At 37.2% G+C, this 19,306-nt stretch overlaps 2 protein-coding genes across 25 annotated transcripts in view; both read left to right on the top strand.

The window, feature by feature from the left end:
* The window catches only part of LOC6499349 (IDLSRF-like peptide), a 38,312-nt gene extending 22,413 nt beyond the window's left edge, over positions 1-15,899 (top strand). Inside the window, exons 3-5 of the mRNA XM_001954779.4 lie at positions 6,260-6,388; positions 10,065-10,263; positions 12,694-15,899. Of these exons, the coding sequence (XP_001954815.3) occupies positions 6,260-6,388; positions 10,065-10,263; positions 12,694-12,841 (476 nt within the window). The 3' untranslated portion in view covers positions 12,842-15,899. The remainder of the gene's footprint in view (positions 1-6,259; positions 6,389-10,064; positions 10,264-12,693) is intronic.
* Positions 15,900-16,545: 646 nt separating this feature from the next.
* The window catches only part of LOC6499350 (dystrophin), a 126,033-nt gene continuing 123,272 nt past the window's right edge, over positions 16,546-19,306 (top strand). For 5 of the 24 annotated variants that reach the window (XM_014910529.3, XM_014910533.2, XM_014910540.3 and 2 more), the window contains exon 1: positions 16,551-16,948. In XM_014910529.3, coding sequence (XP_014766015.1) covers positions 16,831-16,948 — 118 coding nt within the window. In that variant the 5' untranslated portion in view covers positions 16,551-16,830. Of the gene's footprint in view, positions 16,949-17,485; positions 17,861-18,575; positions 18,907-19,306 lie in introns of those variants that run through there. The other 19 variants (XM_032449882.2, XM_032449879.1, XM_032449878.1 and 16 more) reach the window with 14 other exon arrangements.

The following is a 19,306-nucleotide window of genomic DNA, read 5'->3' as shown; positions in this document are numbered from 1 at the left end:
TAATGTATACCGACTATATATGTATGTACTGAGTCCTATCTGAGTATGTATATATACATCTCATTTGGTGTTTGTTTATTTGCGGTTGCCTCAACACGCTAGCCGAATGACAATTGTTGGCCTGGCATTCAGTTTGATAGCGTGAAGTGCAGCCCCCGACTGTCCCACTCGTTTTGGCCATTTTGTGAATATATTTTTAGTCGAGTGGAGAATCCGCTTGGGAAAAGGGAGCCGCGGAGACAGACTGCCAGTCGCTCATGTTCGCTTATTTTAGTTTAATGACGTTGTTTTGTTCTGTTTGCATGTTCAGCGGGATCTGCCAAAAAACGAAAACTTTTTGCCGTCAAAATTGTGCAGAGTTTGTTGCTGATTTATTTCGGGTTTAGTGGCTGCCCAAAACTAAAAATTTTAGTTGAATTTATTTTCACGGATTTGGAGTAGAAACTTTTGGGGCTTTTTCCTCATATTTTCATGAAAAGGATTGGCATAACGTAACAGATAATTCCATTTAAATTAGACGCAATTTCAGCTATGAATTATGGCTTTGTTATTAACATTTTAATGCAAAATGAAAATAGGACCAAATATAAAATAAATATAATTAAACAAATTGAGTATTTAATTTAAATTGCTTTGGTAACCAAATATACATAATTGCCTTTCTGCCAACTAAATAGCTGGCCAAGTTCGGAGCCATTAATTCTCTGCATGTTAAGAAATTGCTTTACACCTTAACGATGTGCTCTCATTTCCGATTCATTTCCCGTCAACAAATTTGCGTAAAAATATCAAATCCCACCCGGACACGCCTAAATCCTTGGTGCGAAACGTTGCGAATTGCATTAGTTTCCCGCACTCTCGGCCATTTTGCCGAACAAAAACAGAAATCCGGGCTTTTACGATTGCAAATTTTTCTGTTCGCACATGTATGGTAGCGTTTTCCTGGGAGCATTTTCCACACTTTTAACAAAAGCGTTTCCGTTATGGAAGGCACGCTTTTATTTGACGTATTTTTTGTTTTATTGGCCAATAATAGTGGAAAGTTTACGGCAGACTTTGGAGAGTCATAAACTTGGTTGGCAATATTTTCGCTCGAATTTTTATTTGCCTGTGATTTTGGACAAAACGGAAAATGGAAAAAGTTTCTACCCGGTGAATAGAGTTTAAACAGCAGTTTTTAACGAGTTTCTTCTATCAGGTGTGTTAGCCCCAAACTGTAGAATTAACTTCCCATGGGTTTATTGATATTGATTAAATACCAGATACTCAGTAGTTTTCCTTCAACGTTCTTATTTACAGAGATTTTCCTACCTTGAACTTAACCTTAAGCCTTCAAAACTTTAATTGACATTTGCGTACCTGGTTAATATTTAATTTTGTAAATGTCAGTCAACGGCACGGTCCTCAGGCCACAACACTAATGTCCTGAATATTAGATGTTTTGATAAGTGTGAGGTTGAAAGCATATGAAGTGCAGGATTACAATATTATTGTAACTTGATGACTCGGTAATTTCCAATTAATTATGACACTTGCCAACCATTGTCCTTTAGTACCTAAATTTTCAACTCGTTTACACTCGTCTTATCCTGGCCTTGGTCAATTATCTTAATCGGACTAATGGTGAGGCTGATTAATTTTTAAGTTGTCGAAAGTGGAAGATATTTTGGCAGCAAACAAGCAAACAAGGACAAAGTGGCATGGTTGGAAAATGAAACTAGTTTGGGATTTGGGCTACAAGGCTGTATAGGCAAGGCAATTTCTTAAAAGATTGGCTGTTTCAGACACCCTTTCTATTAATCTAAAAAATTATTTACCCATCCATTCCACCTAGTTCGAATGCGTCTAATTGATAAACTAATTAATGGGATATTTGTTTAATTTTGTAATCGAATAAACCACGTTCCGTATATAACTATCATTTGTCACCATATTCTTTCCAATTTATGATCCTACGATTTGGAGCGATTTCTTTGCCCGACACGTTTCGGCTTCGACCCCGTCCGCCCAATCGATTCCACTATTTGTCACTGCTCTTCGTGCCAGACCACATTCACCGACAATAATTCCGGGCCGGAGCCATATCTCACACCCTGTTGGCCGTAACCGTAACTGCGGCAGGACAATCGAACGGATGGCAAGGAGATGTCCTCGGGGAAAGGAAACTAGGGGAATACAGTGCGGCTGTAATAAATTACGTCAGAGTTTTGTTTGGTGTGTGCGTGGCATTGCATACAAATGTGCTAATTTATAAGCAAAACAATTAGTTCTAGCTGCTATTGTTTTTGCCACTGCAATCAAACTGCTTTCAGCCAAAAGGCAACAAAGCGACCAACCAAACACACGCATATGCCAACAACTGGCTGACAGCCAAGAAAAGTAATTTTCATTAGTGTACCAAGGGTGTGTGCAATTATTTAGTTGATATTGCGTATACGTCATTTCGTGCCGTTCCTTCTGTACATTTCAGTTTCCCCACGTTCACCCATTGTGTGAACGACTGCTCCACAGTTGGAAACTTTGGTTAGTCATCCTGCGGTTTGCTTATGCAAAACTTAATTACGGTCTGGAGGGAGCCTGCTCCTCAGGAATGGTTGTAGTTGCGGTCACAGCAAGTGAGTTGTAGACAACGAAGATCTAAACTAAGAATGTCTCTTTCGAAGAATTCAAATAGTTGGGCCAGGTGGAAAGTTTATTACTCTCACAAAAGTATACGATCCTCAAACAAAACTATTTCCACACATTATAATGACTCCTAGTACCCACCGGCAATTAAAGTCAGCCGCACAAACCCAGACCCCCATAGAAGTTTCCTGAGCCATTAAAGTTAACTTTTGTCCAAAACTGTACCTTGTTGTGTCCCGGGCTCCTTTATGAGCTGGCAGCTGTCAGTACATCGAAGTCTTGGACAAACTTAGGCTAAGCCACCCCGCCTCCAGTCGCTTGCCTGTACTATGCGTTTGAGGAGATATTGCCCATCGGCTATAAAGAGAAGCCACCCCTTAACGGGGGCCCGCCCAGGCAATTGCGGGGGTCAGGTGAACTGCAATTGGCAGGATAGCAGGATGGCTGTTTGTGGGTAGCATCGGCAGCAGCTGACGCAACAAACCCAAGGCGAAAGCAGTACTAGTACAATATTGCGCATACGCCATGCGTGACAACACACCGAGCTGCTGCTGCTTGGCAAATTGACACATGAAAACTAAAATTCTGTTAACTGCCTAAAGGGCAGGAGTAATTCCCTACACTGTCTGAAATTTTTTCGATCGATTTTCGCAAAAGGCAATTCTGTTCAAGCCCTAAAGAAATAGTGTAAAAGGCTAACTGAAAAACAGAACGAAAAAAAGCCTCATAACATTTAGAAAATATATATTTTAATCACAAAGCTGTCACAAAAGTCCGTAAATTTTGTTGCACTGTGTTATAATACCCTTTTATGCCAAAAAGAGTTCCTCAGAGCCAAGATTATTACATACGGAGACGGCTACAGAAGCCAAACACAAAATATTGTTTCCTGGTGTCACGTGCAGTGCTTAGCAAAAATGTTGAACGGCTTCTGGATATTTGGACATCGGGCTTCTGACATTTTGGACATTGTCAGGCGGAAGCAACATTGTGTGTATACTGGCAGAAGCTTTACGCTTCATTTAGGACTGTTTGGCCCCGGCCAGTAGTATCCGCTTATTACTATTTTTTTTCTCCCGGTTATAAAAGGAAAAGTCGGTCGGAGTAGAGAGAAAGTCTGAGCTGCCAAAACCCATGGGGAGTGCTGCGTGCTGGCTCCATATTTATGACATTTATGCAACATTCATTATGTGTGCAACACACGACACTGCCACGCCAGCCTTGCACGCTCCTCAGCCACTCAGCCGCTCCTCCAGCCTCTTGATTTTTTGAAAATTAATATCTGCCCGTGCAAACCACACTCAATTTTGCGGTCTTTTATGAGCTCGGTAGGTAGGTATTTATGATGCTGTTTTGCTTTAAATGGATGGAAAATATGTTTGTTTTTCTGGCAATGAGGCCCCGAGATACATAGTTGTTATGCTGAAAAAACAAGAATTTTTGTAGCCAGCTTTTAGGGGAAGCAATTTAGCATAAATTCTGAGGAATGCATTAAAAACTACTTTATTTTTGTTGTGAGGTCTCACTGGTAAACGCATTAAAGCAGGAAATTAACTTTGTTTGTCTTACTTAGTTCAGAAACATTTATCGATGATAAATTGTATTTTTTGCAGTATAATATACACATTAAATGGTGTTTACTTTGCGTCTTATTCTCCGAGTCCCTTCATTATTGCAAATAAATAAATGAAAAATTCTGTTAAAGCTTTAAAGACATTAAAGATTCGAATAAATATTTAAACACACATCGCCAATCCTTTTACTTTCAACCAATCACATATAATCGTAAACCGAAAACCATTAAAAATAATAAAGAATTCAAATGGTAATCAATTGCCAAATAAAATGAACAGAAAGTCGATGCTAAAGTAAATCCGACAACAAAGTAAAGGGTGTGAAAACAGACGTTTTCAATGCCACAACAAAATGCCAAGTTGTCCTTTTATGCCACATAAAAGAAAACTTTAAGGGCGAGCACAAAGGGCAGGGGTAGTGTCTTCACGGGTGGGAATTCCGAAGTAAAGACGAGAAATCGGCCAAAGGCCAAGAAAACCCTTTGGCTCCGTTGACCTTTTCAATCTGGACACAACACGCACAATAAACCGAAACACTTTTCGAACTGAATTATTTGCTGCGAACTGATTTTGGGGCAGGACGAAAGCGGGTGAGGGGAGACTTATTGGATCCCTCGGCCTGTCAATTAGTGGTGCCGAGCACATAAATTCCAATTGTTTTGACATCAACGGAAAATAATGAATCGCCCGAAATTAACTTGTCTGGCGCGTGCTACACGGCGTATAAGCGTTATCCTCGAAGTTTCTTTACCTTGACAGTGTCCAAGGTGACAAGATTAAAGTCGATGTGTCCAGAAGCCACCACATTTTTTCTGGAATTTTTTTTTCGCCGAGAACTCTTGACATCCAAATACAATTTTTGACATTATTATTTCTGGCTTTCTTTGGAAAAGTTCTCCAACAAAATGGCGACGGAAATGAAAAAGAAACGAAAACTCCAGCTAAACTTTAATAGAAAAATATGTCAAGTGTCGGGAGAGAAGTTTCCAGCAAGTACTTGCTCTTTTGGCGGAAAATTAAATTAAACTTTCTGCCCAACAAAAAAAATTTGATATTTGAATGCTTAACTTGTTTGGGCCAGGCATAAAATGAAAGCCAAAGAGCTAACGTTTTTGTTTGCGGCGGGGATTTAACCCACAATTCTGATTCACGGAGAGCGGCGCTAAAAATGAAAAATGTTTATCCGAAAAGACTGCCGACTCCATGTACTGAAGCCTAACAAAAACAATTTGCGTCTGCCATCCAAAGGATGTTCATATACAAAAATAATCATAAAAATAAAAATAAAAAAACCAGGGTGCAAATTTGGCTTCGTCATAAATAAAGGAAATTGTATGAAATATGGCTCAGGCAAAAACAATAAATTCAATTAACTTTCTCTTGTTCCTCCTTGTTTTTTGCGTGTGGGAGGATGTTCATTTCTGATGGAAAAAACATCATCACGTTGTTATCCTTTTCTTCCTTTCACACTCCGCCATAAAAACTGAAAGCTTGCTGAATGCCATTTTATGGGCTGCGGAAGTGTTTTCAAAACAAAATACAAACAATAAACAAGGAAGAGAAAATTAATTTGGTTAATTGGTTAATTGGTTAATTGTCAGATAACATTCTTTGATATTTGTATTATTTAATGAATTTTTTATTCGTTGTTTGCGTTGTTACTTTGCTTTCTTTCTAAATTAATTTTTAATTTAATATAATCGCAGCTTCTGCTCCTAATGGAAAAAATTATAATACACTAATTAATGCAGGGTACATGAACTGAAGGTTAATGTGACTATTGTATTAAAGCTATTTATGTTTAAATTTTAAACTGACAATATTGAGTAGATTTGAAAAATACATTAAATCCAATAAGCCGGCAAAATCGTGACACTGAATAAACAATGACAATAAATAAATGAAACAAACTAATGGCAAGCAAATCCGCTTTGCGAATGTAAACATGACAAAATATTTTGTCAGTTTGCATTGCTTTGAAAATGTAGCTTTAAATTGTTTATTCACTTTTTTAATACCCAACGCGATGGAATTTTAAAACTTATCCTTTTGATTTGCAGAAGCCTGTCACCCATACGTGCCCTTCAAATGTCCTGGCGATGGTAATTGCATTTCCATCCAATATTTATGCGACGGTGCACCCGATTGCTCAGACGGATATGATGAGGATATGCGACTTTGTACAGCGGGTAAGTTCTTTTTATTTATTTTTGTTTAGCTCTGATCCAATAATGTGTAAATCGATAGCGCATAAATAATTCGGTTTAGATAGCTTCATGATGTAACTTTTAAGGAGCCTTTGTGATACGATTTTTAGACGGACTTCTATTAAATGTCAAAAAATAATATTCAATGCCCGCTTCCAAGGGACTAACAGTTGTAATTTAGCAGATTGTTTGGCAGTCTCTGCGCTCTGGCACCTAATCAAATTACAACAAGCTGCACTCAAGTTTTTGAACAAAATCTGAAAGTTTTCGTCCCAGTTGGTTGTCCATCAACTGAGGTTTTTCGGCCAAGTTACAAGTGCAGGGGAAATGGGTTCGTTGTCAAACTGACCAGAAAGTTTTACAAAAGAAAAGTTTTCACAAACTTTCTGGTTATTAAATGATTTTTAAATATGAATAATTTATAATTAGAAGCGGTGGTTGCATTTTTTCAATTTACTCTCTGTCGATTCAAAAGCTAAACATAAGTTCCTCCTAAACTCAATTTAAATCATTATTAAATTTGATTGAATGCTAGTAATCCAACACCAATTTATAGTAGCATCTCAATTAGCCTTTGAATAATCAAAAAAGAATACTTTTTCCTCACAAATTTACCTTCTGCTAATTAGTATTTGCCTGCCAAATTGCATATCGATTTTAATAGCCTTTCACATTTTAGCCTGGAGCGGTACAAGCAATTGCCGACAGATAAAGTAATTGCCTCAAATTGAAAACCAATTAAAGAACAAATTTAATTTATATTTTCATAATCGATACAGGATGGTGTGTATACCCGTCCATTAAAAAATAACAAAAGTGATAGTACAGGAAGTGGGGAGGGGAAGTAATGGCAATAAAAACTTTTTATAGTTACCCTTATTATGTCATGGACGGCAAAATGTTGATGATAAATTATAAAGTTCTCCACCTATGTATGGTGTAAACAAAGGCCCCGCAAATTGGGCTGAAAACTTTATTTTTTTGGGGAATGGCGGGAAGATTTCCGCCCCTGTAGGGTCCCTGCTGAGCCAACCGAAAATGGGAAATACGAAACTTGAGGCCAAACAGCAAATTGTTGCTGCTAATTGCCAGCAATTCACTTGCCTGAAAGTTGAGATAGAATCCAACATTGAAGCTTCCTTTCCCTCCACCCACTGTCTTGCCTCCCCGGTGGTGGCGTTTCCCCGGGAAACCTGCTACAATGGCATAAATTTTCGCTGTATTCCTTCATTGTTCGCCCCTCCATGAAAAAACTATTTTTCGACAATGAAATCATTTAGGAAGTGTCGGCTGCTTTGGCGCTGGCTTAAGTTATTGCTCCAAGCTCGGCGGTCTTTGATAAATTATTCTGCCAGTTCCTCGTTATTATCCTGAGACTCCTCTTGCCTTTATCTCGCCGTCTCCCTCTTATTTGGCAGCTAGGCAACAGTTGAAAGACAAAACTAAGGCTTTGGGCAACGTTTTTGCCTGCGCCAACACTTGTTTAATTATTGGGGCTTATTGTCCTTAAAGGAGGCTACAAAAAACTGCTTCATAATGGGCAATAATTACTGTGTAGAAGGGAAAAGGTGCGAGCACCCCCTGCAAATCAAGTTGTAATTAGACAAGATACAATACAGAGTAAGCCGGAAACAATAAATACTTGCTTTTTGGTAGGGAGTAGTTATATTTAATTCATAAAGGCAACGGAAGGGTCTAGAATACTTTATTCCTCATTTAAATACAGGGCTGGTAACCCAACAATGTGGGGGGAAATGGGTTAAATTGCAATAAAAAGTATTCGAAAAACTTTTAACGCGCTGCAGTCGAATACCCTTGGGAAATTAACATAATTTTGCATACATTTTATCAGCCAACAAAAGCGGAGAAAGTTGAAAAAATGTAACCCACGCTAGCTGGTTACTCCGAGGACTCGGAATTGCCACGTAGACTTAATCTAAACTGCTGATATACATCGTCCGGAATATGTAACAAGTTAAAGGCAAACAACAGGCGACAATCGAAATTCCCAGAGCCGCCCCGTCCCACCTAGAATTTCAGCTCGGTCCCTGAAGCGATACTCACAATACATAAAGGAGCAGGGACTTGTACTATATAAGCAGTATAGAGAGAAAAAAATAATATATAAAGTGATAGAATAGTGTTTGGATTGATAAATACATGGTGTAAATTTTAGCTTAATTTTTTCCTAATACTATAAACGATAAACCTAAGAAAAATACCTTAAATTTAGAATGGAATAGTTGAAGTGTAAAATAGAAAGTATAATATATTAGATACGTGTTTTTTCTCTGCGCTTGAAACAAGAAACGCGAGAAGATAAAAGCTCTTGCCGTAATTACAAATTAGCCACGCTTGGTTTTCATGTTAATTTAAAAACAGCTCACATTTATCTTTATAAAACAAAATAAAAGAACCTATACGACCAGAAGAGGGTGTGGAAAAAGACGGAAGGAACTGGGAAGAAAAAGGGTTTGCAAACGCCGTCATTTGCATAACAAATACAGTCAGTAACTGAATCAACATATATGTATGTATAGACGCTCACTCCCACACATACAGAGAAACAGACCCATTTAGATACGTGTCCTTGCAGCCATTAAAAATGCCAGCATATGTGTGGAGGGACGTGGTGCACCCAGGGGTTAACAAGTGCAGTCAGTGGGTTAAAAAAGCGAAGCCAAGGACCGTAAAGTCTGCCCTTTGTGCATGACTGGTTCAGAGGACTCAGAGTCTGACTGACTGACTGACTGACTTACTACCTGACTGGCTGCCTGACCCATAAATGTTTGGTGGGTCCAACGAGAACACAAATAAATTCTCCGGGAAATAAAAAAGACTAAGGAAATTTGAATAAATGAAGAAAGGCGTATTCAACAGGAGCATGAAAGCGAAATGGGAAATATATATGTATATTCTTTCTGCTCAGCTATTTCTCCAAAATTGAAGTACCTCCCCATTCATAAAAATTTCATAGGTGTGTAAAAAAGTGCTTGAAGCGATTCAAACATTTTTTAGCTCTGAAATATGAGCTTTAAGATTTTTTTGTTAAAACTTTAACCGGCCACACAGTTAAATGATTGTTTTTTGGTTTATTGGTAGTTTCATGGAAACGCTTTTTTTATTGCCGTTAAAATATTTAAAATGTTTTCGCATTGTCCGGAATTATCAAATCTCGCAGGACATTCCGCTCCTCCTCGGTGTAAACCCATTATATAATTCATTCGAGATGAGCCATCATTTAATATGCACGCACGTGTTGCAAGTTGAATGTTCGGGGCAGCCACTCCCTCCTCCATTCAAAGTAATATACAACTAAAGTTTCCTATTAATATTAATGTCTAGGAAATTGTCAGTTGCTTCCTGAACTTTTTTCTGATTGTATTTTCTCAATTCATTTTTAATGAATTGTAAGTACGAATGTATTGTTCATTTATTAATCAGCAGCGGATTATTGATTTCGAATGGATTGCTTGTTGGCTTAATTAATAAAATCAATTTAAATTGGAATAAATTATGAATGCAAATGCATTAAGCTGATGATAATCAAGGCATCCGCAACTTTATTAATTACCGTTTCAGGTGGCATATCCCCTTGCCCATCGAATTTTAACGACACGCAATAAAACTGATGACCCGTCTCTTTTATTAATTGCAGCCAAACGTCCGCCGGTGGAGGAGACCGCATCCTTCCTCCAGAGCCTGATCGCCTCCCACGGACCCAACTATCTGGAGAAACTTTTCGGCAGCAAGGCCCGCGACGCCCTTTCACCTTTGGGCGGTGTCGAGAAGGTGGCCATTGCCTTGAGCGAGTCGCAGACCATTGAGGACTTTGGCGCTGCCCTTCATCTAATGAGGTGAGTACTATACAACTACCATCAGCATTTTCCGCTTTGAGGGAGCCTCATTACTGAGCGACAATCCATGAGAATGAGAATCTCATATCCCCCACAACACTTTCAATTTGGCAATATGTATGTCCTTTCCAGTCATAAGCCCTTAGGCAAATATGAGTCTCCTTTTTGTCAACTACTTGTCGTGCATGGAACATAATTTTAAGCCGGATCTTAGCTTCTTTGTGCTACATAAATAATGAAATCGCTTTAAGAAACTTTACCATTGGCCCTTGGCTATTTTCACATTGTTGTGGAGAGAACCCTTTCTTTCCGTTGAAACTATCTTCCATATACGAAAAGTCCAGAGGCCAGCATCCTTTTTCCCTCACTGAAGCTGCTTTGTCCGTGTCCTTGTCCTTGTCCCATGAATTATCTCTGAGTGCCTCGAGTCCTTTTTACTCTGTTCTGCTATTTTTGCGGCACTGGGAACAATAAAATTTGTCCGGTTCAAGGCAAGCCAGCAAACGTAAAGCACAAAAAGTGTCATGAAATTTTAAAATATTTCATACATATTTTTCATATTTCTCCTCTTATTCGGTTTTATTCATATTAAGAGCTTCTTTGTGGGGCTTTAGGGTTTTGCCATAATATTTTCTTGGTCTGTCCTATGCAAACAAAATATGTGCTTCTGCCTAATGAATTCAATTATAAATTAAGGTTACAAGGATGTCTGAAATGGATGTGGGCTCTTTTTTTGCCATTATTCATAGGATGGCAGGGCAAACCAAAAAAATATTATGGTACGGACATAAAATTTGGGATTAAAATTTAAACATAAATAAATGTTGGCTGAAAGTTATTTCTTTTTGAATTATATTCCTAAAATTTACAAATCTGAATGTAACGGCGCCTCAGATATCCCCTTCGTTAGGCAAGTAAATTACATTATAGTCCGTAGCACTTTGTTCAACTTGTTTTTTAAATGGATCTCCCTATTTCCCTTGCTGCAATTTCCAAGATAAACAAAAGCAAAAATTTAATTAACCAAAATAAAAACAAACGAACTGAGCACAAACGACAGCAATGCGCCGAAATCAACATGTTGGCTGGGGAGAGGAACATGAAAGGAAAATTTTCATTAAATTAGCACAACAAAAACTAACCACAAAAACGGGGCGGCAAGGTGAGCTGGAGTGGCAATAATAATAATCATAAAAATGTGTGCCTCGGAGGCTCAGGATCTCTAGCTATGGGCCAGACAAAGGGGCATGAAAATATTTGCCTTCACGCACATGTTGATAAATTAGCAAAACACAAAAAAACCAGCCTGCTGTTGAGGTTGAGGTGGGAAGGATATAAGAAGGGTCCTGCCTGTCTGGCTATGCTCCGCAGTGCCCTCCATATCCCTGTCGGAATTTTACACAATTTCATCAAGGCAATTAATCGCCCAAGTGTCATAATGTCATCCTACCCTGCTAGAGTCTCAACTTGCGCCAAGTGGCAGATAGAGTGGTATGGGATAGAATGGATGTACTCGAACCACAAGACACGCACAAATGTTATTAATGCGTATTTTGCACTCCAGGTTCCTCAACTTCTTACACAGAGAAAAAATAGGGTTTATAAGAAGTTATTATATAGTTTTTGGACAAGACTGAATAATCTTCCTGACAGAATACTTTGTTTTTCAATTAAATTCATTTTTAAATATATATTCTAGCTAGAAACATTAAAACTTTTTCCCTTGTGGACCTCATTTACTTTCACCCACTTACTTCACTAATTATTTAGATGATGATGAAGTTTATCTAGCAGCCGCAACAAGCAGAAAAATATGTGGATATAGAAAAGAGCGAGGTTCGACTGTTGGGGGTTAAAGGCCACCACAGGATAGCAACCACAATAACAATAACAAGACGAACAAGAGAGCCCCACGTTACCTGCGGGGATTAATTAAGCAAAGCGTATAATTTGAGACTCACCGCAGCAAAGCTTAAACTTGTCCCTCCTGCTTCTCATGTGGCTTCTCTGGGGGTGGCCTATGGTGGCGGAGCTTTGGCTTGTTAAGTTCACAGTGGGCTGATGTTTATTGAAATAGCAGTTAAAAGGTCAAAGGGTAGGACATTTCCACCGATAAATATTTTTGTTGCAGGAAATTTCACTTTAAAGAAGAATTTCTTGACATTCTTTGGATTTGGGTAGGATTATTATTAAATTTAATAGAAAAAGGAGTAATATTCTCTTATATAAATGGAATCAGTACCAAGGTATACATGATAGTTGGTTTCCCTTCAACAAGCGTGAACTATTTCACGCTAAATGCCATCCTGAGACTTTGGGTGGCTGCTACTTTCCCGACTTAAGTCATTTTTCCAGAAAACTTTATTTAAGTTTTACCATTAATCACAAACAAGCTGAAAATTAACCCATTTCCTTGTTTAACTTTTCCAGATCGGACTTGGAACATTTGCGCTCGGTTTTCATGGCGGTGGAGAACGGGGACCTTGGCATGCTAAAGTCGTTGGGCATCAAGGACTCGGAGCTGGGCGACGTGAAGTTCTTCTTGGAGAAACTGGTCAACACCGGTTTCCTCGACTGAGTAGCGCCAGATCCGGCTTCTGGATTTTATTACGCACACGCACAGCCCATCAATCCTAATTTCTATTCGTATTTGGGTACGCCCTATGATAATTACAATTATTGAATGCGAATTACACTCCCAACCTCCCACACATACCTACAATCATCGTCCTTTAACACAAACACCCCAGAGAGTCACCCCAGACACCCACTCATTTCAGCCAAAAAGATATTTTCTCAAACTCTATTTTTGGTTATGATTTACCTGTTGCTTTCGAAAAACCTTTTGACGATTTCAGTTTTGATTACTTTCTTTTTCCCAACACTTTTATATAAAATGAATATAAAACAAATCAAAAAATAAAAAAAATGGCAAAATATCATGAAAAAAAAAGAAAAAAAATAAATATACCAAATGCGAAAAGACAAAGTATAAAGCAAGAGAATCCGATCTTTCGATCATATTATATATCGGCTGCTATCTACGAAATCAAATCTTAGCTTTCCCCCAACTTTCTGCGCTCTCTTTCGAACTTCTATATACTTATGTGTTGCGTCTCTATCGCGATCTATATTTATTTTGAGAAAATCAATGCGCAAATTTCAGAACATTGCAAACCAAACTTCATAAGAAATAGTCAAATAAAATGTGGAAGCAGGATCGTTTGGCAAAATACAAAACGGAAAAAAGCGAAACTTAAACGTAAATTAAAAAAAAAATATTAATGTTTATATATGAACCTTTTCTGAAACATATATATGTGTACCGATATTTATTGAATCCTTTTTATTGATGTGTATGTAAAGTGTTTCAAGGCTTTTTAGATCCGTCACTTAAGGTATTCACACCAAAGTCCCTACGAAAAATTAAAGCAAATCCGAAACCGAGGCTATCAGTACAGAACCTTCCAACCACTTTCTTTAGTACTTTACCAAGTACACTTATCCTCTTTCGATAACCGTCTATTAATTAAATTATATACAAACTTAGTTTTAGTGACTAAATGTAGCGAAAGCCCTGCAGCTATTGTTATTTCCAGTAGAACATACAGTCCACTGTTCGAAGTAAAATGAAGAATATTAAAAAAATATTTAAAAACTATACATATCATAGAAAAATACCCAGCTATGTCGAGCTACTGTGCAACAGATAATGGTCTTGAGTCGCATAATTCACGAAAATGTTTTCGGTGTCTAAGAAAAAATATAAGCGTTGATCTTTCATAGGGATCTAAAGTTATACATTAAACGAAAATTATTATTACAAAAGCTAATGTTAATTTTACAATATTGCACCCAACTTTATTCAATTCTCAAAGTATACTTCTTAGAAAGAAAAAACACACAAAAGCAAATTGTAACCAAAATGAGATTCTCAAGTTTTAAGAGCCAATTTTAATTGCCAAGAACAAAAAACTGACCCAAACAATTTGGAAACCATCTAAGCAAACTCTAAAATTGACTCTTAAAGCTCAAAAAAAGTTTATCTTAGTATTAGAACCTCTAATTCAAACGTTTTTCAAATGGAGCACGGAATTGTTGACCAGAAAGTATAAAAAGTAACTAAAACGAGTAAGAAACCCAACGTTGAAGGAAATTTCTTTAAATTAAAACGAAAATTTAATGGAGTTATAAGTACCTTGAATTAGCTGATAGATCATACAACTACAGCAAAAATACTACAAATATTTATTAAAAATGCGAAAATAGCAAGAAAAAACAAAAAAAAAATGTACGAACAAGATCTTTTTAACTATATAGTCGTCTATTTAATGTATATTTATGAGTAAACATTTATTCGAAAAATAGAAACAAGTCAAGAGTAATATAAATGAATGATAACGAACAAAAACTGATCCATTGAACTATATATATATACACTGTATATGATGAAACGATGTGAGTAAATGCCCCATGTAAATAAAGAGGAGACAAACTACGAATTCCATAATCGATGCAAATGAATATGGTTAAAAAAAAAATATAAGGAAAAACCAAAAAAACAACAAGTGATAATTTGTTACTTTGGGTTCCATCAGAAGTTATTCGCCTGTAAATTTTAAATAATTTAAAGCTGAGGAAAATTATACCAAAATATAAAACGTTTTTTCTTTGTGAATATTTTTTTAATCTTTAATATACAAAAAACTATATACAAGCGTGGAAATTTTTAAGCGTAAGCCCCAGAAAATATATCGCATACATATCAGCAGATCCCTATAGAGGAAGTACAACTGCAAAAAGTTACAAACACACAAAAACCTATTTAACACAAATATATGCAACATATCAATTAACAAAAACATATCAAATATGAAGCGAAAGAAAATTTTAAATCAAAGCAAAAACACCTCTATTAAAGTTAAGATAATTATATATAAAAAAATTTATAATTGAACACACCAAAGGATATTTGTGAAATGTTGAAACCGTTAATTGTTAATCCTTTGTTGGTTTTTTTTTTTAAATTATTACTTTCCTTGTGGTTTTTAATAAATTGCAACTTGTTTCGGGGTTTTAATACCAAAACTGACCCATTGAACCTTTAAAACGGCGAAACAATTCTGCAATATTGACAGTCCATATTGTTAATAAAAAGAAAGCTTGTTACTCCAATAAGTTATATTAACTATTATTTAACATTTGTTTCTCTTAACTTATGTTGCACAAAGTTACTAGAAAATATCAAAACCACCAATTACAACCTTCTCAAGAAATAGTTGAAATATATTTAAATGAAACAGATAAACGAACGCATAAGTTACTGAAAAAACGTAGTGAACAAAATATTCCAGCAAACAAGAGACAAATTACTCTTCAAAAATCAAACAAAAAAATGCTATATAGAATAATATGCAATACGAAATATACATTTAAAGTTTGAATTACATTCCGACGAAACACAATTCGAGTTTTTGATGGAAAACCCACTACAATTACGAACAAAAATCTATGTGTAAATGGATTAAATTTTAAAACGTAATTCCCATAACAGCAAAATGCGGAGAATAACTTAAATAAAATTTTTAACATTCCAATGATGCTATTTCTTTGGTGTGTCGTTTTAAAAACAAAAATTTAATGTGTTTTATTGGAGGTTGGAAATAATATTTAAAATGTATTACCCTTACAGCTTATTTGCAGAGTATGACTAAACTATAAATGGTTAATTAATGGGAGGAATTCCTTGTGGCCCAGAGTTGTTAACTATATCAGTCCAAATTTTTCACTTTTGATAAGATATATGTGCCTGCCTTGCTCGCACTTCCAATAATTACTTTCCCTGGGTGAGAGAAAGGTAGAGCAGAGATAGCACGCGTTCTCAGGGCAAATAGAAGTGTATGTTTTTATACCCAGTGTTCTTAACATAGAAAGGGTATATCAGAATGTTAGGAGTTGTTTAGTAATATTATAGTTTATTCCATTAAAACTTTCTCATCATTAAAATATTATTAATACAGTACCACATAGTACGATACATTACCGTATAAAGTATAGTAGAGCTGTTCTATAGTATACCCCAATAGCACCTCAAGGAATAACTTAATCTCAGCCAACTAATAATGTCCCCTTTATTAAGAAGTATCAAATCGTCTGTAGATTATTTTTAAAACTTTCTACTTGTTCAACTACTTTATATTCTAATCAGCCTGTAGATTTGTTTGTTGTTTTTGATAGCCTTCGTAGTATTTGTTTTTGATTAGCTGAGAAGGCAACCAAATCGCTTGTCTCACCTTAGTCTTGTTTAAATTGGAAGCGCATGCGGTTGCCGGTTCTCTGTGCTACCGATCCTACCATATTTCTTAACGGCCATTGAGTCCATTTTCGTATTTCCGGTTAATTCCAACATGGCTGATGTGAAAAGTGCAAAGAAATCCCTATGACCCAAGGGAAATTTAAATAAAATCAATTGATCCCTGGGATATTTTATTATACGGCCCAAAAGTATGCAACAGAGTTAAGTGCAGCAGTGTCAGTGATTATATCTTTTAAGAAAACATAAAAATAATGCACGACCCTAGTGATTATGATTCGGTTTATAGTGAGGAGGACTTCCTGGATACCGTCCGAGGGGCTGAAACCCCTCCACTGATGGACTATGAAGAATTCCGAGTGAAGACGATGGGTGAGTTTTCTTTTTGGTTTTTGGCCCACACAAAGTTATGACTTTCTTATCTAGTGTTTGTTGTAGGCTTTAACAAGCGAACATTTCTTGATATGACACTCCTGATAAAATGCCACTGCGGGCCACAATTTTGCATATTCACATACATACATAAAAATAGGCTAAAAAATAAAAAATGGGTAAGGCTGCAGTTGCGTAGGTGGAACTTTTAAAAGGGGGAGTATCACTAGGTATTATTGATATATGAAAGTCCCAATATCCTAAAATTAAAATAAATAAATAGTAAATTGCAAATATTGTTTCCTCAATTGTAAGGAAACCAAAATGACGCTCCTGTTTCCGCCGGAAATGATATACACTCTCAATGTGTGCGTGTATTGGAGGCTTTACTGTAATTCCGATTCGATTTGAATTGGATCCCAATGATCGCGCTCCCGCTCTCTCTCAGCGCCACAAACGGAATCGGGCCATGTGAGGCGCGCTTGAGAATTATTCGCAGCCCCGGCCCGTTCCATCAAGATTCCAGCCATTCGCGAGAGCGGCCTCTCCCCAACGCGAACTGAGATCGTGGTAGCACGAAAAACCAAAACCCCAACAAGTCGAAGTTGAAGTGCTCGCGAGAGCGGCCGCGACTGAGTTATTAACGGAAGGCTGCGTTTCAGCCAAGAAAAAATCAAAGAAGCTTAATAATAGCAAAAGGTGCCCCAAAAGCTAATACAAGTGAGATATAAAAGTGAGATCTGTGAAAATAGTAATCTAATCAGATTCGAATTGGAAAGTAAAGAGGAAGAGGCTGAGAAAATAGCCGAAGTTCAAGGTGTCGAAGGTGTGCGTGTGTGTGTGTGTGTGTGTGTGCAACAAGTTGTTTAAACTGAAATTCAAATAGAATTCTGTGGAATTTTTGCAACAAGTGTAAATAAATATATAAACCGACCCTGTAGAGTGGCAAAGTTTGTGATTTCGCTTTATTTATTGTTCGTTTTCTGAGAGTTTTAACTCTTTTTTTTTTATTATATTTTCTTGACGGACACACACACATATAGAGATTCTTTGACTCACAAATTACCCACGACGTTGGCAGCGGCGCCGGCTGCGACGCCAGCGTCCAAAACTGTTGTCTGTTCCGCATGCCATACGTTCCATTTCTGGTTTTCGCTTTTCATGCCGCCTGTTTCGGCTTTGCCAACGTTCCGGCGGCCCCAACCGGTGTTTGTTTTCTAATTGGAAGAGAGGGGGGGCAGCCCCAAAGAGAGATAGAGAGAGAGAGAGCGCCACCTGTGGGATTCGTGGTATCGCCAAGGAAATTGATAAAGAGGAGCGGAGGTGGGGGCGGGGGCAGGAAAATAAAAACAATCGAAATAAGTAAACAACGCAGCTTGTTAAACTTACAAATGGCAGGCAAACAAACAACAAGAAAACTCATTAAGACCAAGACGAAAATGCTGCAGCTAACGGTAGTTTCAGGCCATGGCTTTCCTTTCTTTGTTTTTCGTCTCTGCGCATGCGCAAAGTTTTTTTGTTTTTTGTTTTTTTTTTTTTGGTGGGAAACTCGACATGAAGCGAAAATAAATAAACAAAACAGAAAAAACAACACTGCAGGTGTCAACCGAATTTTTATTTAATTTAGAATTTCTCGGCGCACCTTCGCTTTCAGCAATTATCGCGAATCATTACGAAACGCGGCGGTAAACAAAAAAAAAAATAATAATAAAAAAAGGTGCGAAAGAGGTGGCGAAGTGGCATGTAGCGCTATCGGTCTGGTTCCCAGAAATATACACATAGCTGCATGTCTCCGCTCTTCATGTGATTCGACGCGACTTCTATTCTATTCGATTCGACACGACCTTGGGAAAGCTTAAGGATCGACTGTAACTTTTATCGAAACGACACCGAACTCGCCACTGGGACTAGGCGAGGATATCAATATTTAAGGAATATGGAGCCCGGAATTTTAATTGGTGAGATTGCTTGCAGTTTTTGACTTTAATTTGTTGTATTTTGAAGTAAAATTGGTTGAAATTATTTGCCTGTACTGGCTGGGAGATGGCTTTTGTTCATATTTATGTACAAAAGTATATATATGGCATGACAATTAATAATCCTCTCTCTTCCAGACCCAATAATTAACCCCATTGAAAGAGTAGAGCTCAGAACTCGTGCCCCATTTTCACATACATATGTACATATCTCACATAATTTCCATGCTTTCTTCAGCTGCAAGTTGGACTTTAGAAGACAGCCACTCCAGCACATGTTCATTCTTATTACACTTGAAGAAATTAAAACAAAAAGGCAGAATTATTATCAATTTTTTAATAATAAGTTAATAAATAAGTTAATGAACAGTTTCTATGATTA

This window comes from Drosophila ananassae, chromosome 2L (assembly GCF_017639315.1).
Source record: "Drosophila ananassae strain 14024-0371.13 chromosome 2L, ASM1763931v2, whole genome shotgun sequence".
Taxonomy (NCBI): Eukaryota; Metazoa; Arthropoda; class Insecta; order Diptera; family Drosophilidae; genus Drosophila; species Drosophila ananassae.
This window is presented reverse-complemented; position numbering and strand designations above follow the sequence as displayed.